A 24623-nucleotide genomic window follows, 5' to 3' on the forward strand; every position below is an offset into this window, starting at 1 on the left:
TTTGAAGATTATTGTATTTTTCATGCTTTTTTTATTTTAGCTGCAAGTTATTGCTCACAAATGTTAATTTTTATGTTCAGATGGGGAAGGTCGCATGATACCACCCGGAAATGAGTTTTTGCAGGGTCGGATGTCTGGAATGGTGAGGGAGAAAGTGCTTAGTTCACAGTTTTAATTTCGTTGTGCAAAAATGTTTGTCAACAAGCTTTTTCCCATGACTGAAGCCCTGTTCCCACCGTCAGCGACTTGATCCCATTCATTTTCAGTGGAGAGCTGGCGACATCCGACTTCTCGAAAGTTAAAGAAAGTTTAACTTTATGCAAATGAGCAGCGAATTTCGTGAGCGACAGCCAATAGGAGTGAAGACTTTCAGAGCTCACGTCACCGTCTCCAGTGCAGGCAAGACAGGGCAGAGTTCTGGAGCGATTTCACTGTTTTATATGATTTAACTGTAACCACAGACATGGATATAATAAAATGATGCATGGAAAAGAAACTGACGGCAGTCTTAGTGAGTTTGATTCATACACTGATTGTTTGTGTTGTTAATTATGATGCAGTGCACAGTTTAGCACTGGTGCAGTTCAAATTACAGTGTCCCCTGCATTATGGCATTCTCTTAATGCCAATCCCAATGCATCTTTTTCATTATCTACATGTATATTGAAATCACCAACAATTAGGACTTTATCTGCAGCCTGCAAATTCTTTGATAAAGTCTGTATGGTGCCCTGGTGGCCTGATAGTAGCCAGCACAAATGTCAAACGTGATTTATCAAATACACTATATAGTGTTACATTAAGCACCAGCACTTCAAAATAAAGACTTCTCAGTAATTCTGAAGATATTACAGCAACACATCTTTTAATTTGCCTAAGTCAGAGAATACTGAGAGGTACTCTGCTATAATGTCCTCCTGTTGCTCTTGTACAGTGTGGAGACGCTGTATTAGTGTGAGGGCTTCAATTGCAAGCCAGTCCAGCAACTTAAACCCTATTAAGCTTTTATCATTTTGTCTAAATATATTCTATACATATTTACATACTTACAGCATTTGAAATCACATACACCTGTCAGAAAAATTACGTCTTACTGCAGATGTTTGCTATTCAGAGTTTCCATGCATGAGTATATAAAATATGACCATAAACTCCAGACATGGTGTGGATGATAATTTATTCATTTCTCTTTGAATAAATAGTTAGAACATTTATTAAAACGTCTTAATAAGACTTGTCTATTTTAAAGCACATTTTAACATACATTTTTTAATCCCCTTTCAGTCATACAACATATTAGATAGAGCATTCAATCAACAATTTAATTACCGACACAAAGAGTAAAGCTCTTTATTCTTCATTAAATTATCAACAATATTGTAAAGAATTTCAAAGCACAAAAAGTAGCACTCAAACTAAAATAATCCATAAGGTCTGAATGCCCAAAACAACAAATGCCCCGTATCCATGTGAAACGACAACCAATAAACGTGAAAATTACAAATAATACTTAAGAAATCAGCAATCAGAACTTGCATGTACATATTCAACATGATCTGCATTAGAGAATCAAGGCTTTCTGTAATATCACACTGTGAAAAATCACTTGAGCCGAGAAATTCACCACCATAAGTGAGCAAGAGACACTATTCTACTGATTATGAAACATGTACAACGCTTAATTCAACCACTAAAGCAAATACTCCGACAGAACGGACACTGCCATATCGACAAAGACAACGTGAGGATGCATTTCTGAGACCAGTGGCACAAAGATGGTTTAACTGAGCAAAGGCGATGTGTTTTCAATCTAAACAGAGTAGACAGCTGATTAGGCCTGAAATAAAGTGCACTCACAAAATCCTGATATTCTACAGCACATTAACACACTTTAAACATTTATCATGCATGACAATGCCAGTGACAACACTGAGGTGAACATTAGAAAGAGAACAGCTCTACGGGTCTCGCATGCCACACACAAGTACAAACAAGGGTGTACGGTAAAGATTTCCTCATGGCGAAGTAAAGGGATAGAGAAATGCCTTCCATGAGAGAATTATCCATATTAGTGTTGTATATACTTCTATTTTCTCAAACGCAAGGCAATTGCAATGCAAGTTCCCTCTGAATTTTCCAAGAAACGGCTGATATTTGAGCTAGTATCACTACAGAAATGTTCAACCAGATTGTCACACACACACACACACACAATACGGTAAGAAATTAAACTAGATATAATGCCACAGTATTTATCCTGGACACATCACTTCAGGTCACCGGCATCACCCTGGATGGTCTTCTTGATACGCAGCAACATGGTGGTCTGCCACTGGTCGAGACGGGAGATCGAATCAAACTCCTTCACCTGGAGGAGGTCAGCACATGATTTAGAGATCAAAATGAGAAAAACATATGCGCTGCATCTGATTTTTCTACACATTTGTACAGTGATTCTGTGATGTATGTTCCACAACATGAACAGATGACAAATGCATAAATATATATGACGTAGGGGCTAGTTGTCACACCTTTTTCTCAATTATTTCTTAAGAAAGTTAATTAATGTATAGACATGAACCTTCAAAAATAGTCTTTTCAGCAAAATTAAATCTATTATGCAAGTCAAAATAACGAACACAATAGCAACACAAAAATATCAGTAACAATGTAACAAAAATATCAGTATCATCAATTTTTTTTAAAGAGAGTTGAAATAAAAGTACTAAACAAAACAAGCATTTGTTTAACTGGACTTTTGACTTAAAACCTCAGAGTCCACGAGTGACAACTAGCCCCGGTGTCTCTTATATACTCTTAAAAACAAAAGTTCCAAAAGTGTGTTTTCGCAGTGATGTCAGAAGAACCATTTTTGGTTCCCCAAAGAACCTTTCAGTGATCAGTTATTAAAAGAACCATTTTTAAAGAATCTTTTGTGAAATGGAACGTGATTGAAGGTTCTTCATGGAACCATCAATGCCAATAAAGAACCTTTATATTCGAAAGTGTACAGTATGATCATCCAAAGCCACTGCACATTTCAGAGGTTCTAAACTTACGGCTTCAGTGAACGCCTCGCTGTTCTGCTCCTCATGAGCCTCCAATAGTTTCTGTACAAGAAGACAAAACCATCAGCGCAAATACTGCAAAATATGACAACCACATTATTGCACTCAATAAACTGTACATACTGACCGATTGCCTTACACTGATTGTTCACTTATAGCCCACACGCCTTTTACTTCTGCCGATTGTATTTTCAAAATTCATAAAAGTTGTGTTCATTTGTGATTATCATGATAAACAAAACATGTAAAAATCATAAACGTTTGCTCATAGAGCAAAATAATCCAAAAGCCCATGAAAAAAATCCTGTTGGGTTTTCATCGAGGGGATGCTAACTTCTGGGATGGCCTAAATGCATCATCACTGCAGCGCAATACTGCAAAATAAATGAAACAATTGTACTTACTTTCAACAGCTTACATTCTCTTGAATCAGAAAATGCAGGAAACATCCCTTCATACTTTTCAATTGCAAGCTGAAAGAAAACAAACAGAACATTTGCATCAGATGAGCTAGAAATGAATTAATGACAGCTGACTGGGAACAGCATATTTAATATACAAGGGCATTGGTGACTGAAAATGTTTGCTGCATGAATGCCACTAGGTGTCAGTGTAAGACAACTGCAATATCAACCAGCTTAAAGGGATAGTTGACCCAAAAATGAATATTTTGTCATCATTTACTCACCCTCCAGTAATCCCAAATCTGTATTAATTTCTTTCTTCTGCTGAACACAAAAGAAGAGCTTTTAAAGAATATGGGTAACCAAACAGTTGATGCGCCCCATTGACTTCCAAAAAAAAAAATACTATGGAAGTCAATGGGGCCCATAAACTGTTTGGTTACCCATATTTTTCTTAATATCTTCTTTTGTGTTCAACAGAAGAAAGAAATTTATAAATGTTTGAAACAACTTGAGGGCGAGTAAATGATGACAGAATTTTCATTTATGGGTGAACTATCGCCATTACTACTAACTTGAGCTAAATAATAACACAATTGCTGAACTTGTTTCATAATTGATGAACTCTGCAACATTGACAGTTATTAAAATAAACTAAATGACACTGAACTAAATTGAGCTGAATGACACTCGTGTCTTCTGTAGAGCTGCTTTACAACTGAAATTGTTTCATAAATGCTTAATTTTACAACATTAAAGGCCCGTTCACACCAAGAAAGATAACTATAACAATAACTATATTAGCATCCACATCAACGCACAATATCGTTTTGTTTATTGTAAGCACACGCTGCAGTTTTGTCGTCTGCCGCTTTAAATGCTCAAGCTCTTAAAGCAGAATGGATTCTGATTGGCTGTCAATGTTTTTATCGTTCATAATTCTGAATGTGATTCCAATGATATTGTTTCTCTGTGTCGTTGTAGCTGTGGTGTGAACTCTGCTATTCTTTAATACTTAGAACGATTTTTCTAACTCAATATTTATAGTTATCATCTTTGGTCTGAACAGGCCTTAACACTGTTATTTTAACACTTTCATGCATGAATTATGATAACCTCAGGCAGGATTTTTTTTTCCTATGTGTTTTTATTGCTCGGCATGAAAAACAAGATTTTGAAAAAAAAAATTATTTTTGATAAATAAATGTGATTAGCAAGAAGGATTGTTGCTATAAGAGACTATAGTAATTGAATTAAAGAACTGAATAGCCTACACACTTTATACTGCAAGTTAAAAAATGACTAACCTTTGCGTTTAATTCATCCACGATGAAGTGGCACAGAGCAGCTTTCCAGAAGTACTCTTTAGCGTTGTATTTCAGTAGAGGGTTGTCCATTGTGCTGGTTGCAACCTGAATGTGAAGAGACCAGCTTTAACTTTCATCATTTACCGAGGGCAGAAGGATATGATTAGATTTACAATGCAAACATGAAGGTGCACTGGTGTTCAGCATGCTTACTTTACCTAAACCATCCTTATATTCCATATGAGTCTCCTTCAATAATGTTACATGCTCCTTAGATCTCTTTCATTATTATTCTTTTTCAGCAGATGCTTTCTTCCTTATAGTACATTTTGCTCCCAATACTGATGATGCATGAATTGCTATTTCTGTGCTTTAAACTTTTAACCTTTTGGTGACTACTGTAAACCACTTCCCTACCTCTCATATCGTCTGTCCTGAACTGAACTGAACTGAAATGAACTGAAGGGATTTTACTTCTCTTTCTCACTCTCATTTCCACAACATATTGTAAAAACGAATTTACTTATTTTCACGGTTCATGAATTCACTGACTCTTTCTCCCTGTGTCTGTGTGTGTGTGTGTGTGTGTGTGTGTGGGTGTGGCTGCTGATTGCCACTGATCAGATCTTCAGCGCTGCGGCTGCCATTTATTGTCCTCCATCCACCATGTGTTTGTCAGATTGTTTGGAGTTCCCGGTGTTCGTGTCTACGACGGATTGGGCTCTGTTCATCTGACCCACGCCATCTATTCTGATTAGCTCCTTTAATAAATACTGTTTTCACACTCGCTACTGAATCCTCTTTCGTTAATCCTGACTCTTATTGACTCACTAACCTGTAATCTAGGTTTATGAGATATTGGCTGCGTCCGAAATCTTACAAATGCTGCCTTCGTATGATGCATTACAATAGGAAGTGAGGAAGCTATATATTTTTGTTTAAAACAGATCACGATTCTCCTACAATTCTGAACAGATAACTAAACAAATATATATTTTTTTACTAGATATTCTGGCTAAATGTTAATTGCTGCAGTCTATTTAAAAGTATTAATTCGATTTTTTTTATTAAAAATATAAATATTAATATTATATAAAAAATATTAATATAAAAATATTGAATATTATTAATTAAAAATTAATTTGAATTATTAAAAAAGAAAAACCAGGTTGAATAAATGATTCACTGACTCACTCATAAAGACTTTACTTGTTTCATTACTGGATGAACCTTCGGCTGAGTCCAAAATCGCATTCTCTCTTGAGAAGGTACTTATTTTTAATAAATAATTACTTCACGACCACTAAAAAATACTATATGAATACTATACTATATGTTCTATTTAGTATCTGTATGTAGTATGAATATAATCTGACTACATTTGCCATGTTGTTATGATCATGTGACCTTCCAGCATCAGTTACATTCACAAATCCTCTCCCGTGGCCTCATGGGATGGGAAAGTGTCCATTGTATGCACACTTCAGAATCTACCGGAGGTAGAGAAGGAATACTTTTTGCCTTCTCTTTTATGAGTACTGTGAATTCTGACATACTTCTTTCGTCATGTTCTGTTTTTCTCCTACTATATAGTAGGGAAGCATGCGATTTCGGATGCAGACAATGTTTTTGGAAGAATGATTCAATGACTCATGTTTCATTACTCATGTTTCATTACTGAATGAATCAGCGTTTTTGAACAAATCACTTGAATGAAAGATTCAATGACAAACACATTTTTTAACAGTCATTCATCGCCACATGCTTAAGGACCAATGTAACTGATACAATCTTTATTTGAAGCGTCAAGTTACCTTCAAAAGGTGATTTACTCTATTTTTAACGTTACCGCAGACATAATATAGGAATAAGATAGTGTGGGTGTCTGAATCGAGATCACAATCTTTTAACCAATAATCGTGCAACTCTATAAAGACTCAATTTATACTGTTAAAAAAAAAGATGTGTAAAAATTATTTGGAAAATATTTAGTTTCTACTATGTTACATTATTATGTGATTTTTGCTACTCAATGTAGTACTGTTCTGTTAGAAATATTATTTATTTATTTACTAATAACAATACATTTAGTATTTTTGCATTTACATTTTTTGTAAAAACTAAAATAAATAATATATAACATGCCTATTTAGTATTATTATGTATAATAATATAAATAAATGAGTGCTATAATAACAGAAGGGTTGAGTCTGTCCCACTGACCTGCTCATAGATCTCGATGGCTTTGGGGTATTGCTCGAGCTGAGCGCTGTACGAGCCCACCTTCAGCAGACACTTATTAGCAGAGCTTAACCAGAAAACATCAAGCAATATAAATGAGCATTTACAAAGAGTGGACAGCTCTTTTACAACCCACAATAAAAGGAAATGGAGGATAATTATAAATATTGAATGACATTCTAATAGAATTTACACAGAGGAAAACGACAATGACAAACAATGAAAATACAAACCTGTTTGACTCTTCGCCTTTGTAATAATCCGCGGCCTGCTCATAGTGTGCAATGGTCTAAAACAACATCACAACATTCAGGCCTGTTACATTGACCTTCAAAAGCATTTTTGGGGAAATAATGCGCAAGACTGCATCTAATATATGTTTAAAGGCATCAGCACCTTTTCAATATCCACTAGCTCGGATTCATAGATCTCTGCAATGGTCATGTGATGCTTTGCAGCAATCGTGAACCTTCCCTGTCAATCACACATACAAATTAGAGATTTAATGTTATATAACATCCACATGCTCGGTAAACAGGCACATAACAAACCACAGAAAAATGCATAAATTATTACGCATCAATATACGCACAAGTCCCAGTGTCTTACCATGTCTGTATAAATATCGATGGCTGCGTTTAAACAGTTGATAGCCTCTGTGTGATTCATTCAAACAGAAGAGAACAAAATTAGTCAAATGCAATTCTTACAAATTCATCTTCACTCGTAATCTCATCCAAGCAATTATTAAATCAAGCAACAGACATGTGTAGGCGTGTTACAACTTTTGGAAATTAGATTGTTTTTAAAGGGGACCTATTATGTCCCTTTTTACAAGATGTAATATAAGTTTTGATGATGTAATATAATATTTATGAGTAAAGGGGACCTATTATGTCCCTTTTTACAAGATGTAATATAAGTTTTGATGATGTAATATAATATTTATGAGTAAAGGGGACCTATTATGTCCCTTTTTACAAGATGTAATATAAGTTTTGATGATGTAATATAATATTTATGAGTAAAGGGGACCTATTATGTCCCTTTTTACAAGATGTAATATAAGTTTTGATGATGTAATATAATATTTATGAGTGGAAGGAAAAACATGCTGTTTTCGTGCATGTATCTTTAAATGTAAATTAGCTTTCCAGAAGAGGGCGGAGCCTTTACAGCTTGTGCCTCAGATACTCTAAAAACTACAAATATGTTTGGTTTTGATAATCATCTCTATCGCGGTCACGCTCACGTGACATTGCAGTTCTTCATCATCATGAAAGTGTATCATCTGCATGTGTTTTAAAACCATATCAGTCTAAACTTCTGATATATGGTTTTCTGAGCGCACACATCGAAGCACGCGCACAGAAAGCTGGATGTCAGACGGCGCGTCCCGTGAGTATTAAACTAAGTTCTCTTTCACATATTATTGCGCTTAAACTGTCAAATACTCTCAGTTATGTTAAACAAGTTCACTTAAACACAGTCGATTACGTCTGAAATCGCATGTGTATATTAGATCTGTGTATTAAAGTGAAAGCAGCGTAATATACAGTACCTACTGCTGTCTATACTGTTAATATGAATCAAACAACAAAAGAAAAATATAAAATCACTCACTGCTCTTGACTGAAATCTTACATGAATGTTAGTGTTAAATGCTCTGGCGAGGAGATAAACATGGTGGACTGTGTACAGCTCACTCAGGGCGGGGTCTATTCTAATAGGGCGGAGTCTGTCAGCAGTAGTGGGCGGGGCCTACACATTTGTGACGTCACATATGCTAGAATCTGCAAACGGCTTGTTCTGAGACACTGCTGATTTATGGGGATTAAAAAAGGAGGAGTGGGTGGATTTTTACCATTATATGGTGGTTGTGTAACACACTGCCGACACACATTTATGTTAAAAGTGAATTTTTGCATGATAGGTCCCCTTTAAAACCAGTGTTATTTTAAGCTCTCTCACCTTGAGGATCTGCCTTCTTATAGGCATTTCCAGCATCAACAAAGCTGGTGGCCGAGTCCAGTTTGTTCTGCATCTGCATGTGAAGTCTTGCAGCTTGGCAGAAAGCACTGCCTGCAGCTACAGCAGCGAAACACATACATCTTTAGATCACTGACAATAATGACAGAACTCTTCAGAAGCAGGGTGAATGCTTAAACACACATCTGTATACTGCAGTAAGATCACTAATCATGAACTGGGTTCGAGGACAAAGATGGCCGGTCAAATTATGCTTTGGAGTGAATATCTAATAATAGGCCTACTTCAACAGCATTACAAAATTTTAAGCATTTGGTGAAATAATTTACCACTTTACATATCAATTATGAAATGACTTGTGCATACCAGTCCAGTTTTTGGCCATCTTGAACATGTTGGCAGCTCTGGCATACATTTCACATGCATCCTCAACCTTATGATTTCCCCTGTGAAAACATCAACATTTCTTTCATTTAAAGGCAATTTCAAAATGATGTAGGCCTATCAAATACAAAGCAGATTGTATGTCGCAACATAGAAAATATTTGACATTGGACATGTTGAGAAGCGCGTGGAAGGATACAGCTCATTTTATACGTGCTTAGGGTATAAAATGCACAAAAAATAAGGTATTTTCATTCTATAGACATATGCTATTTGAAAATACTACAGGAAATTGGATGTCTTTGAATGTCAGATCGTGACCAGCATAATTTCTGTCTCACCCGAACATCCCTCCGAGAAATGAACCCGATGATTTGACTTTTTTATCCGCCTCTGCCATCAGCTGCATGGCTTCCTTCTCTTTCCCGGAATTATCCATGATTTAATGTGTGGTGTTCACGCAGAGCTGCTGTTGGATCTGTAAAGGCCCGGTGTTTGTTGATATAGAGTGCGGCTTTAATGCAGAATCATGAAGGATGCTCGCCTCCTCCTCCTCCTCCTGCTGTCGGGTGATGCTGATGATGATGCGCGCTCTTGAGGGAGAAACTGCGACACTATTTGGTTGAAAGACGTAGCCACGCCCTCTTATTATCATACATGAAGACGTAGCCACGCCCTCATATTATCATACTTGAAGACGTAATCACGCCCTCTTATTATTATACATGAATGAAGACGTAGCTACGTCCTTTTATTATCATCCACGGATGAACAAATGCATCAAATCAATAAATACTGAAATACACAAGGAATTTAAACATGAAAAATACACAAATAAACATGTAGGCTATAAATACATTTCGAAAAATCGTGAATTTGCTAAAAATAAATGGGATTTAAATGTAGCTTCGAAAGAAAACTAACATCATGCAAAGGACGAAAAAAAAAAAAAAAAAAAGATAACGACGTTTACGGCTCAGCGCATGTACGGAAGTGGCGTCACGATTAGCGCCAAACTTGAAGTCACTCACTGAGGAAGTAAACAAACAGTGGCTGTAAGTACTTCTCTCAATAAGATCTGTTAAATTATCTTTCTTTGATAAAATATATGTCGAAAATTTTCCCCAATGTATGCTCTTTCTTCCACATTAATTGGAGCCGTTGTAAAGTTAGAAACAAGTTTGTAAATTACTTGTGTCATTATTTGACTCATTCTAGAACTGATATCGCCGAATTTAGATTTATTTTCTCTTTATTTGTCTCTTTACGTTTAGTAAAATATTAGATACGTGTTCAGTTATTATAATAGATGATAAAGTGTAAGTAAAACAGCAGGTCTGAATTGATTTGATTCCGTATATTGTGTATATTGATCTATATTTGGGTGAACATGTGTCTGTGACACGTTAATAGCTTTATTTGTTGTGATTTTGCTTTCAGACTTTCGAGGGTGAAGGATGAGCAGTCAGGGTTCTGACCGGGGGTCATGGAGGGGTGCAAACAGCTCATCTGCTGGAGGAAGAGGATGGAGAGGAGGAGGAGGAAGAGGATGGAGAGGAGGGGGAGGATGGAGAGGCCATCAGTGGAGAGGAGGAGGAGGAGGAAGAGGAAGAGGGAACTTTCCCACCAACAATACACAAAATAGTAAGTGTCTGAACAGTTGGATAGCTTGTGACCATTGACAAAAAAACTTGATTCAAATACATTTTATACATTTATGCATTTTATCCAAAGCAACTTACAATAGAAATAAGCAATTCTTCACAGAGCTAACAGTGTTCATTCATAGTATACAATGCCAGGTTTGTTAAAAGTCAGATAAGAAAAAACTAAATGAACTAGGAAACAAATTTAATTAAATGAATTATATTAATAGAGTGGTACAGGTATGATGTCGCTTTGTAGGCCAACTGGCACTTCGCATCACACTGGTTCCCTCGACACAAAAACAACAAGATTTTTCTTTCTTTTTTTTAGGAAGAGGGAACTATTCCACCAACAATACACAAAATAGTAAGTGTCTGAACAGCTGGGTAGCTTGTGACTATTGACAATAAAAGTTGATTAAAATAATTTACATTTACATTCATGCATTTAGTTGACACTTTTATCTGACCCAACTTGTCATAGAAAAACATAAGCAATTCGTCACAGAGCACAACAGTATTCATAGTATGAATGCCAGATTTATTAGAAAGCTAGATTAGAAAAAAACAACTGAACTAGGAAACAAATTAAATATAATTAATAGGGATAGTTCACCCAAAAATGAAAATTAACCAATGTTTTACTCGCCCTCAAGCCATCTTGTGTGTATGACTTTCTTCTTTCAGCCGAACACAATCTGAGTTATATTAAAAAATATCCTGGCTCTTCCAAGCTTTTTTGGTGAACTAACCCTTTAATAATGTTGTATTTGAGAAATTATAATTTATTTCTTGTTTCATTGACATTTGCCATTTTTGTAAATTATTGTTATTATTATTTATGTTGTTGTTTTTACTCCACAGGATTTACTCCACAAGTTAGTCAAGCAACCCTTGATATCACGTGTCTATACAAAGGATGGCGACTCTATTTTTCTGAAGGTTTTATATTTTCCCATTTCCATTATGAATGTATTCTTGACCTGTGGGATATTTATATATGTCTGAACGTCTTCCTGATTTTGATTCATGATTGCAATAGTTTATGATTTGCGTTTGCTCCTTTTCCAGGATTTGTTGAGAGTTCACCTTATGTTGAGAAGATAAAAGTGTTTGAACGGTACTTCACATCGCAGATGGATCTTTATGATAAGGTATCAGATTTCAAAGCATGATTCTCCCTATTTCCAGTATTGAAAAACAAAATATTATTTATTTTTTTTCACCCTCAGGATGAGATTGAAAGGAAAGGGAGCATTTTGGTGGATTACAAAGACCTGTTGTCCAACAAACAGGTTTCACACACTTTACCTGATCTTGCCAAAGATCTTAAAGAAATGCCTGAGAAGATCCTGGACTGCTTGGGTGTGGCAATTCATCAGGTGGGTTTTGTGTTACACATTTACATATGCGTCACTGTTCTCAGTTTAACATTATGCCAAAATCTCGGAAGATCAAGCTGAAATAATTGAATGTTTCTCTGCAGGTGCTGACTGTGGATCTGGAGAGACATGCAGCAGAACTGCAGGGGCAGGAGGATCTTCCCGCAGGCGTACGGCCCATAATCAACACCCCACATATCAGCGCCAGGTGAGTCTGTCACGATAACTACTTTTTGCTGTGCGATATATTGTTCCCAGAAATAATTGCGAATAACAATTTTATTGCCATTTTAAGACCATTTTATGCCACTGAATATATAATCATAATATAACAGGATAATAATGCAAGTGGGCTTACATACTTTCAAATGACAACAATCATTCTTTATATCATGGAAATAAAGTGTCAAAAAATGAAATATCCTAAATAAAAAAAACTTGAATAAATAGTAAATTTACTATTTGTCTGCTGCTAAAACTATTTACGCTGTGACGTTTATATTTGCACCAGAACAGTGGATTGCAGCTTTGAAATCAAGTGCATTTGGACTTGTTCTTTCAAACTGTCTGTAGTTGTCAGGAAAACACTATAACGGCCCAAAGACCTGTCGATGTTCACCTGTCGATGACCGCTCTGTGTATGAATAAAACTATTCATCATGAAGGATCTGCCCAAACCCCGCTTTTGCCTCTGACATGGAGAACAGACAAGATGACAGCACGATAGGCAGAATGTTGGTGACATTCATTACCATGTAAACATAATGGGCGATATATTGCGTCACCAAAAATTATTGAAGTCACGTACATATATTGTGCGATAAGTCAATATATTGATTATTGCGACAGGCCTAGCGCCTGGTGAGTCTGTTTACTTTCCTTATGTATTCAAATAATTAAAAATTGAGAGTCAAGTCAAATTTATTTGTATATTTCACAATGCACGTTGTTTAAAAGGAGCTTTATAGAAAATAATGATGTTAATGTTTATAATATCTTCATGCCTTATAGTTGCATTTAGCAGTTTAGATCTAAATGTAAATTTAGTTTACATTTAGTGACAATACTAGCAATCAAGCAGTTGAGATATAATATATTGCATGTATCCGGATAAAGACATGCTTATATGTCCAACTTTATTTATAGAGTTCGGCGATAATACAGGTATGGAAGCTTGTTTCCGCCACAGAATAAAACATTTTAAAAGATAATTGCGACTTTTTATCTCACAATTGCGAGTTTATATCTCGAAATTCTGACTTTATTTCTCAGAATTGCGAGATATAAAGTCAGAATTGCGTGAAATAAAGTTGCAATTGCGTGTTATAAAGTCAGAATTGTGAGATATAAAGTCAGAATTGCATGAAATAAAGTCTTAAGTCAGAATTCTGACTTTTTTTCTCGCAATTGCGACTTTATATCAAGCAATTCTGACTTTATAACACATAATTGCGAGTATATATCTCACAATTCTGACATCTTTTCTCAGAATTGTGAGATATAAAGTCTAATTCTAAGGAAAAAAAGACGGATCTCACAATTCTGACTTTATAACACGCAATTGCGACTTTATATCATGCAATTCTGACTTTATATCTCCCAATTGCGTATTTTAAAGTCAGAATTTCAAGTATATTTCTCGCAATTGCGAGTTTATATCTCATAATTCTGACTTTATAACACGCAATTGCGACTTTATATCACGTAATTTTGACTTAATAACACACAATTGCGACTATATCACGCAATTCTGACTCTATAACACACAATTGCGACTTTATATCACGTAATTCTGAGATAAAAAGTCAGAATTGTGAGATTAAAAAGTCGCAATTACCTTTTTTATTTTTCACTCTGTGGTGGAAACAAGCTTCCATATATATTTCATTTTGTGACGAAAAAAAAAAAAAAAAATTTCATTTCTTGTATGTTTCTTTTTCTCTCTTTTAGGCTGTATAACTATGAGCCACTGACTCCTTTGAAGAGTCTGAGAGCGAATTTATATGGGAAGTTTGTTGCGATCAGAGGAACGGTGGTGAGAGTGAGTAACATTAAACCACTCTGCAGTAAGCTGGCGTTCGCCTGTAACAGCTGTGGAGATACACAGAGCGTCACACTGCCTGATGGGAAATACACCATACCCACTAAGGTACAGTGTGCTTTCAGCTTCAACCGACATTACTTGTATATAACATGTTTAACAAGTTTTGATTTTGTGACATTCCACCCATATTTATCTAATATCTATATTTTATTTTGTTCAGTGGAAAAAAAAACTGTGGAAAATTACTGAGAAAAGAAAGAATAATCTGTAAACAATACATATAAAATTAGACATTGCATATTATAAGTAGTAAATGTCAGTGTTGCTGTTTTTAGTGACATCTAACATGATGTTTATTCATTTTCTCTGCAGTGTTTACAGGCTGAATGTCACGGACGGTCATTCACTCCAAACAGAAGTTCACCTTTCACACTCACTGTCGACTGGCAAACAATAAAGTATGAAAATATATAATTACCCGAGCAGAACAAATTTCATGTTGCTTTTTTGAGCTTTATTTGTCATTGCTCTCAGTGTAAATCTCATCATCGAATGTTCAGCTATTGTTTCATGAGCATTTCTTTTTTTTTTTTTTTTCTATTATAACATAATTTTGTTATAATAGTGTTTGCCAGTGTTATTTTAGTATTATCCATCCATATACTATCATACTATTTATCAGTATTTTTAATTAGCTTTTTTTTAATATACATTTTATTTTATGTGGTTTGTCATTTTTATTAGTGTTTTGAAATATTTCTGTATAACCTTCATTTTTATTTGTTTTAGTTATTTTAGTTCTTCACCTTAAGCTATTTCTCAAGTTTTTTTTTTTTTATCAAATATTTATGTTTTATTTAATTTGAGCTTTATTTCAATTACTGAAAGTGATTTTTAATAGTTTTGGTTTAAGTTTAAGTGTGAGATGTTTAAGAGAACACCATCACTCATTGCCATGATTTCTCCTCCTTTGCTCTTCACAGGGTTCAGGAGATGATGTCAGGTGACCAGCGTGAGTCCGGTCGAATCCCGCGCACCATTGAATGTGAGCTCACGCAGGACCTGGTGGACAGCTGTGTGCCTGGAGACATGGTCACCATCACAGGGGTCATTAAAGTGTCCAGTGAAGAGAGTAAGACACATTGTCCACACTGTCAGTGCAAAGATAGACTCGTATACATGAAGCTGCTGCTACTTAGATTCAAGGCAATTTCTTATTAACAAATGTTTGATTCTCATTCATTTCGCATCTCAGAAATGTGTCCATATTACAGTCAGGCAAATATCAGTGGGTGCTATTTTTACATCTGACCTCAGCGGTCTGGCAGGACAGCCTCGGGTGGCCTTCTGTCTGACTCAGTTACTAGATGATGCTCACATTCACTGCTCTTTGTGTTGAGCTGTTATACCCCTCCACATAATAAAATTACTTAGACTCAAATGGATATATTATATCCATTTATATATTTATCAGAGTGTCTATTTACACTAAATTCAAAAAGCCTGCCATTGTCTGGGTGGGTGAGACAAAACCGACAAAATACACAAGGCCGTTATTACGTTCCTCCCCAGTCCAGGAAGAGAAAGGATTAATAAAGAAAATGGTGGGAATAGTAGGAATCGATAACAGGAAAGTTGTTTTGCAACTTTGTTTTGATAACAGAAAAATATTTTCACATTAGTTTTTAATGTGAATCCGCCTTTTCCTGATCCCATTCTTCTCCCTATTACCATCTCATATCAATAGTGTAAATAACCTCTGTATTTGTTCATTCGGGAAGTCGCTGTGTAATAAGCTTTTAGTAGCTTTGATTAGAGAAAAACCTATATATTTTATGACCAATATTATTTTGTTCGATAACATTAGGTTAAGGTGACTGGACTTTTTAGATTTATAATGTCTTATAACAGCACATCCAAACGTAATTGATTAAGTATCCAGTCCTGGATAAAGTAACATTAAAAGTTATTTTTAAGTTATTCCATGATTTGTGTTTGTGTCTTTCTTCAGGAAGTGGCAGAAACAAGAAGGACAAGTGTATGTTCCTGTTGTACATCCAGGCAAATTCGGTCAGCAACTCGAAGGGTCAGAAAAGCAAAGCCGAGTCTGAATCTGAGGGCCCGGGTCCTTCAGTGGAGTTCTCCATCAAAGACCTCTACGCCATCCAAGAGATCCAAGCGCAAGAGGACCTTTTCAAGCTCATAGTGAAGTGTGTAACATTTAGACTCTAAAACATGTTCACATTTACTGTATTATCAATGAAGAAGCTAATGTGACCGTCACTGTGATTGCAGCTCTCTTTGTCCTGCCATTTACGGCCATTTGGTGAGTGTCCAAATATGTTCTCATTTAACTTGAATTATTATTCCTGTCATTTTAATGTTTAATGTATCACTAGGCTTCTTTATTCTGGGTGTTCATATGTTACTGAGATTGTATCATAACCATGACCAAATCTGAGTTGTTTTTGCATCTTAGATTTGGTAAATTAAACGATACATAAAATGACATGACTCCTTTAACTTGTCTGCAATCCCTGTGCTTTCTCAGCTTGTTAAAGCAGGATTGGCTCTGGCTCTTTTTGGCGGATGTCAGAAGTATGTTGACGATAAAAATCGTATCCCAATAAGAGGAGACCCACATATGCTTATCGTTGGAGACCCTGGACTTGGTAAAAGTCAGATGTTACAGGTACAGTACATGATAATATCTGATGCATTTATCACCTAGTCAGATGATTTTAAGTTTATTAATATGCCATATGTGTGCTGCTGTTGTTGTTGTTGTGTGTATCCAGGCCGTGTGTAACGTGGCTCCACGGGGTGTGTATGTTTGTGGAAACACGACCACCACTTCAGGACTGACTGTATCTCTGTCCCGGGACAGCGGATCGGGAGACTACGCTCTTGAAGCTGGAGCGCTGGTGTTGGGAGATCAAGGTATTTCAACTTTGAGAAACATGATCTTCTGAATCAATTCAGGATACACATGTGGAAGAGCGTTATTTGGTGTAGCAAGGTTAGATGTTGTGGGAAGAAGGAGAACCTGCGAACGTTAACACACATTTTAATACCGAAAGTAAAAGACAACAGCTTCTCACGGACGACTGCTGTCACATATAATAAAACAAAACACAACATAAGTCCAGGCCTGTTCCTCTCTCGATCTTCACTGTCATCGCTCCTCCTTTATACTTGGGTGATCAAGGTATTTAAACTTTGAGAAACATGGTCTTCTGAATCAATTCGGGATACACATGTGGAAGAGCATTACCTGGGTTTACTCATTTAAAAACAGTGCATTTAATATTTCCTCCAGGCATCTGTTGCATTGATGAGTTTGATAAGATGGGCAGTCAGCATCAGGCTCTTCTGGAGGCCATGGAGCAGCAGAGCATCAGTCTGGCTAAAGCTGGGATTGTCTGCACTCTTCCTGCTCGAACCTCCATCATCGCAGCGGCCAATCCTGTCGGAGGGCATTACAATAAAGCCAAGACTGTCTCTGAGAACCTGAAGTGAGTCAATGCCTACTAATAAACCAAATTTTTCTTTTTTTTTTTTTTTTTGTACATTGATTATAACGTTTATTGGGTTTAAGATAAAGTGATAAGTAACAAATAGACTTGTAAACCACGATAAAATCAGTGTTAACGCAGCAGTAATCCTGAGTAGCTAATGGTTTATGAAAGATCAGCAAAAGCAATATGATGGTGTTTAATAAATTAATAATAATAAACACTTTAGCTGCCAAGTAACATAGTTCGTTAGACTAACTATTTGATATGTATATTTTGGCTCTTTAATAATGTCAAACGTTAGATTTGAAAACTGAAGGCAAGACACGAATACAGGCAAAACCATTGTTTTTTTCAAACACTGGTAAATTTTGCTTTCATAACATGTTTACTTCCAGACTAGTGGAAAGAATACATCCCAAATACTCATTCAAGTGTTTATTGCACTTTATCTATTTGTATTTGTAGATTTCAATTACAATAGGCCGTTTTCTCAGACAGACATTTCCACTTCAGCAGCACTTACACACACCAGTTTTATTCCCATCTATATTCTGAAGGTTTCTAAAGAGGGGTTTCGTTCGTCCATATATCATTCACCTGATTAATATAACGTTTTGTTCCTAAAAACATGCTGGCTGATTATTTTCTGATTTATGGAGTGATAAAAAGAAATATCTAAAAATCCCCTCTGTACTAACCTTTATGTCAACAAAATGAAAGTAGCATTTTAAATCTGGTGTTTTCCAGTGTTCAAATTTCTGTGCTGGATATAAGCAAATAAGTTTTAATTATGCATAAATTGGATATTTAAACATAACATTTTAGAAACCTTGTAATACAAAATGTAATGTCTTAACGTACTATGATTTACTAACTGGATGTATCTGTTAGTTAAAAATTGTGCCTTTTTCACCTGTGGTGCCTTGCCTTTAATAAGTTTCAACATCATTATAACCGTTTGCCTCATAAGATTTTAAATAGTTAGACACCCTGTTGTATTAAAGAGCACCTATTATGCTTTTTTCCATGTTCCATGTTTCTTTAGTGTGTAATGTTGCTGTTTGATCATGAAAAAGCTCCAGTTCTTCTCTATATCAGTGTCAGTGTTTCTGAACTCCTGAAACGCCTCCATTGTAGTCTTGAGTTTCTTCCGGGAACGAACACGTCACAATATTCCTCATTTAAATAATTAATGCGCAGAATAAAGGGGCGGGGCCTGGTTGAGTTAGTTAGTAGTGTGTTAAACTGGCAGTTATGGTAAGGGGTGGGACATTTCCCAAACACACTCGAAGCGCTCGACCAATCACAACACACTGCTCCAGCCGACCAATCAGAGCACAGTGTGCTTTTCAGAAGGAGGGGCTTCATAGAGACAGGAACTAAACGGAGCGTTACTGACAGACTGGGAAGAGAGGAGCCGCAACAATGGAGAATATTGGGAAAATAATCAACATTCAAGCAGGAAAACCTGTTCTAGTAGAGCACAAAAAACAAAATCAAGACTTTGTAAAAGGGCATAATAGGCCCTCTTTAAAAGTCTTGCCTGTGTCACTCTAGAATGGGAAGTGCACTGCTGTCCAGGTTTGATCTGGTCTTCATCTTGTTGGACACCCCTAATGAGGACCACGACCACCTGCTGTCCGAGCACGTGATGGCCATGCGAGCAGGGAAGAATGGTGCGGTCAGCAGTGCTGCGGTCACACGCTACTGTACGCAGGAGTCCAACATCTCCATTCTGGAGGTCTCCTCGGAGAAACCGCTCTCAGACAGACTCAAGGTAACATTCACCTTCTCTTAACCAATTCTGTTGATACTCCTTAATGGTAACATTTTATAATAAGGTTTCACTTGTTAACCGCATTAATTAACATGAGCTAACCCTGTATAATACTTCTACAGCTTTTATTAATCTTACTTTGTTCATTTCAGCATTTACTAATACATTTTGTACAAAATACAAAAACTATATCTGTTAACATTATTGCACTGTGAAATAATATGATCAAACACTGAACAGTTGTATTTTTTAATTAACTAACATTAATAAAGATTAACAAATGCTGGAAAAACATTGCTCATGTTCGCCAATGCAATAACAAATGTTAACAAATGAGACTTCCTAATAGCTTTCATTACTAACATTAACTAACATTAGTGGTATTTGCTATTATCATTATTACTTTTTCTCATACATATCTGAATGTACAACAACTACTGATCTGTTATGTGTTGTGTGTTTATTTATGATTTTTTTCTGAACTGGTTCTATTGGTAGTCCATGGTAACACTTTACAATAAGGTTTAATTTTTAAACAAGCATTAGTTAACTACATTAGTAACAATTTATTAATCATTATGTTAATTTTAACATTTATTAATACATTTCAAAATTGTATCTGTTAACATTAGTTAATGCACAGTCTAACATAAACAATGAACAATTGTATTGTTGACTAACACAATTTCTATTTATTATTATTATTATTATTATTATTAACAAAGATTAAAAAATGCTGTATTGTTCATTTTTAGTTCATGTTAGGTAATTAATGCATAAATAATGTTAACAAATGAGAATATTGTAGTGTTACTAATTCATAATAACTTTTATTAATGTTTCCTTATGCAAGATTCACTATTACTATTGCGTATGCATATTTGAATGTATAGCTACTGATCATATTTTGATTTACTTAATTTACCGTATGTACAGTATGTTTTATTATTGCACCTTCTATACATTTATTGTCACTGTACTTCAGTATATTACAGCTTTATGACTCTTCATTTCTGTTTTTTCATCCGTAGCTGGTTCCGGGGGAGAACTTTGACCCCATTCCTCACCAGCTCCTGCGGAAGTACGTGGGTTACGCCCGGCACTACGTTCACCCGTCTCTCTCCGCAGAGGCTGCACAGGTCCTGCAGGACTTTTACCTGGAGCTGCGCAAACAGAACCAGACAGCCGACAGCACACCCATCACCACCCGCCAGCTGGAGTCCCTCATCCGGCTCACAGAGGTGGACATGATCTCCATACAAGATCAGATCTACTGATCACATCACACAGCATCTACCGTTTTATATTTATTATTGACTTTAAGCATGGGCAATTTTCTTTTTAGTGGTGGCGTTGCCTATTTATGGAAGCTTGTTTCCACCTGGGAATAAAAAATAAAAAAGGAATTTGCTTTATATCTCGCAATTCGGACTATATAATTCGCAATTGCAAGTTTATGTCTTGCAATTCTGAGAAAAAAGTATAAAAAAAATTCTGACTTTTTTCTAAGTTGTGAGATTCTGTATAAACTTGAAGTTGCGAGTTATAAAGTCACAATTCTGAGAAATAGTATTTATAGTTCACATCGCACAAATCTGTCATTTTCTCAGAAATGTGAGATATAAAGTCGCAGTTGCAAGATGAGGCTTCAGTATTATTGGTCTGTTTTCCACAGACAAACTTAAAAAGTGAAACAAAAAAAATACAATCAAAATATTTTCATTTTGATATAATCAAAAATATAATCAATTTTGATTCCTTGAGGTCTAATTTATCTAATTTTAAACTGTATTACTCTATTTTTTACTCTCTCTCTCTCTCTCTCTCTCTCTCTGTCTCTCTCTCTCTCACTCACTCTCTCTCTCACTCACTCTCTCTCTCACACTCTCTCTCTCACACTCACTCACTCTCTCTCTCTCTCTCTCTCTCTCTCTCTCTCTCTCTCTCTCTCTCTCTCTCTCTCTCTCTCTCTCTCTCTCTCTCTCTCTCTCTCTCTCTCTCTCTCTCTCTCTCTCTCTCTCTCTCTCTCTGCAGGCGAGAGCTCGTGTTGAGCTCAGGGAAAAAGCGACTCAAAGTGATGCAGAGGACGTTGTGGAGATCATGAAACACAGGTGACTGTGTTTTCTACGAGTTATATAGAATTTTGACGTGAGGACTGTGAGTTATGATTGTTACTAAGTAATGCATATTTATTTACACCCATATTGGAAAAATTCAAATATTCTAATCCCAATTCGCATATGTCTGCACTATTCTAAAGCCCAAAGTATGCACTTCAAAAAGTGCACTTCAAATACCCTGATGATGCACTTATTTAACCAAAAAAAACAACAAAGTGTGGCATGATCATGCACTTTCGCAGCTCTATTTTTGTAGCCAAAAGGGAAGGGCTATCAGACTCCTCTGCTGGATCACAAAATAACCTTTTAAACCTCATACACTTGATGGTTGAGGACGTCATTTAGGAGACAATTTGCATGATTCTGAAATGTGTCTTCATTGATATCTCTGTGTTAAACATGTGATAACTCCCTATACATCCTCAAATTAAATAACATTTTTATGGCAGTCTTGATTATATTTCCTCAGTTGTTTAATTCTTGCAAAATTGATAAGTATTTATACATGCAACAGAGTGACAAGAGCTTTTAACAAATGCTGAACTCCATCCTTCATGTTCTTCTACGTTTAGCTTGACCGACACATACTCTGATGAATTTGGCCGTCTGGATTTCGACCGCTCTCAGCTCGGCTCTGGCATGAGCAACCGCTCGAAAGTCAAGAAATTTGTCACGGCTTTAAACAGACTCGCTGAGCGCACACACAAAAGCATGTTTGAGCTCCAGGAGCTGCGACAGCTCGCCAAAGATCTGCATGTACAGGTGAGCATCAGCTACATTACTGAGTACACTGTCAGATGACTTGAATTTGAAATTCTCTTTCAAAGTGCCCCTATTATGCTTTTTTAAATATGTCCTTTCATGCAGTGTGTAATATAGCTGTCTGTGAATGTAAATGCTCTGCAAAGTTGTAAAGTCGAAAGTGCATGATAAATAAAGTTATTGTCTCCCTAAAGAAAGAATCGACTCTAAACTGCCTAAACGAGTCGTCAGGACTTCCAGTCTCACTCGGTAACTCATTCGCATAATGCCCACCTACAGCCTTCAATGGCTAACGCGAACAACGTCTACTTTGATCCGTCCTCAAACACTGTATCTGGTTCTATATTACTGTTTTCAGCTCTGCAAAAGTGAAATCTCTTTGTAAACACTTCCAAATAATGAGGATGTGGAGAAGAGTCAGTGGTTTAAATTACCACAGCGATATAACAGCAATCGGGCAACTGCTTCTCATATCTCTGAGGTCTATTAAAGATGCGACAGAACCCACTTTATTTAGACCAGCTTGCTCCTTAGAATCACAACCTGTACTTATGATTAATTATTGACGTATATATTTTCTACCGGGTGTTCAAAATACTTTGTTTTGAGTTTTATATTGTGTAGGCCTCTGGCTAGCCGGTTAACTCATGTTATCACTCTTACTGAAGTACTTCTGCTAATCAGCTGTGGGCCACTATTACTAAAACTGTCTATTAATGCAGATCATCTGTCGTTCTTACTACTTTGAGGAAAGATAAAGGATGGAGCAAGATCTGTTTTACAAACTTTAATGTTACATCAGTCATTCACGTTAGTGCTAGGCTAAAGTACGCACCGTTATTGATACAGTTAATGATACAGTTCCCACATGTGCAGAAATGCACCCATGGGTTTGTTGATGAACATGCTCTTGTTAATGCTCATGGGGAGGAATTACAGCTGCAACATCTCATAATGAACCTCAAAACAGTAGCATATCACTGAGAAACAACCTTGCGATAGAGGTTCAAGTTGAATAACTTCCAATGTTTCATCATCGGACTCGCGCTCGGGAAAATCAACGCCATCTTTACTGTCTTTGTACAATCGCTGAGCTTTAGGAAGCCTCCGGAGCTGAAGTTCAGTTATGGTAATGAGTGTTTGGTTTCCGACACGCGCTGTACGCGATAGACCAATCACAACAGACTGAGCCGATCAGATCTGGCCAATCAGAGCAGAGCTGGCTCGCAGAGAGGTGGGGTTTAGAGAGACTGATTCATCCGACTAGCCGTTTAAGTTATTAACTGGGTTTTTTTGATGCATGTAAACCTGTTGAGATTCAAAACAAAATTAGGAACCTTTAAATGGGGCGCTTTAATGTTCTTCCCTCTTTAATTTATCATATTCTTTTCTCAGGTTGTGGATTTTGAGGGTTTCATCGGTGCGCTCAATGAACAGGGTTACCTTCTGAAGAAAGGCCACCGGATGTATCAGCTTCAAACCATATGAATGAACCATCTCTTATGATGTTTTTACAATGTTATTGTGCCATACTCTTGGGTCTGTTTTTTTAATGCAACAAATATTATATTTATGTAATGTATGTTTACATTAACTGTACATTGTTTTCATGTACATAAATAGACACCTAGTTCTCTTTAAATAGCATGTACTTGTAAATACTATGTACAAAAACCAAACCGTAACCATATTTCTGAACATTAAAACAATGTTTATATGATATGTTTGGCATTGCAATGTTAGCTGTGTGTCCGTTCAGCAGATCCTGCTGTGTTCAATACTGAATGCTGTTTATACAATTTTAGGTAACAGTAAAATAACCTTATAAGAACCAACACATGTGAAGCTAATACATTTAATTGCAATAGATTAAAATGAAAATAATATGGAATATGCATTCATTAAAGACTTGCAAAATTTCACAAAAAAATAAACAAATCAAACAAAATGACACATTCCAAAGTTTTTTACTCTATTTGAA

The 24623-nt window shown here is 36.1% G+C and overlaps 2 protein-coding genes across 3 annotated transcripts; one reads left to right on the top strand and one right to left on the bottom strand.

Annotated features, from left to right (window-relative positions):
• Nucleotides 1-9: 9 nt before the first annotated feature.
• On the bottom strand, nt 10-10045 carry napba (N-ethylmaleimide-sensitive factor attachment protein, beta a). The gene is made up of 11 exons (XM_079852580.1): nt 9735-10045; nt 9376-9455; nt 8992-9108; nt 7630-7676; nt 7417-7494; nt 7254-7309; nt 7003-7087; nt 4780-4884; nt 3473-3541; nt 3060-3110; nt 10-2368 (listed from the first exon to the last, which is right to left on the bottom strand). The coding sequence occupies exons 1-11, from the start codon at nt 9830-9832 to the stop codon at nt 2267-2269; spliced, it is 888 nt and encodes a 295-aa protein (XP_079708706.1). The 5' UTR covers nt 9833-10045; the 3' UTR covers nt 10-2266.
• Nucleotides 10046-10381: 336 nt separating this feature from the next.
• On the top strand, nt 10382-24580 carry mcm8 (minichromosome maintenance 8 homologous recombination repair factor). Of its 2 annotated transcripts, XM_079852535.1 has the most exons (20): nt 10382-10448; nt 10834-11037; nt 11371-11406; nt 11904-11981; nt 12111-12193; nt 12272-12421; nt 12526-12629; nt 14372-14570; nt 14838-14923; nt 15449-15597; nt 16477-16675; nt 16761-16791; nt 17017-17157; nt 17264-17405; nt 17785-17980; nt 19541-19760; nt 20792-21001; nt 21795-21871; nt 22453-22642; nt 24038-24580. In XM_079852535.1, exons 2-20 carry the CDS (start codon nt 10851-10853, stop codon nt 24128-24130), a joined length of 2571 nt encoding a protein of 856 aa, XP_079708661.1. In that variant the 5' UTR covers nt 10382-10448; nt 10834-10850; the 3' UTR covers nt 24131-24580. The 2 variants fall into 2 exon arrangements, with proteins under 2 accessions (XP_079708661.1, XP_079708662.1); XM_079852536.1 differs by lacking the exon at nt 11371-11406.
• The last annotated feature ends 43 nt before the right edge of the window (nt 24581-24623 follow it).

The sequence above is a fragment of the Squalius cephalus genome, assembly GCF_949319135.1.
Source record: "Squalius cephalus genome assembly, chromosome: 20".
Classification (NCBI taxonomy): Eukaryota; Metazoa; Chordata; class Actinopteri; order Cypriniformes; family Leuciscidae; genus Squalius; species Squalius cephalus.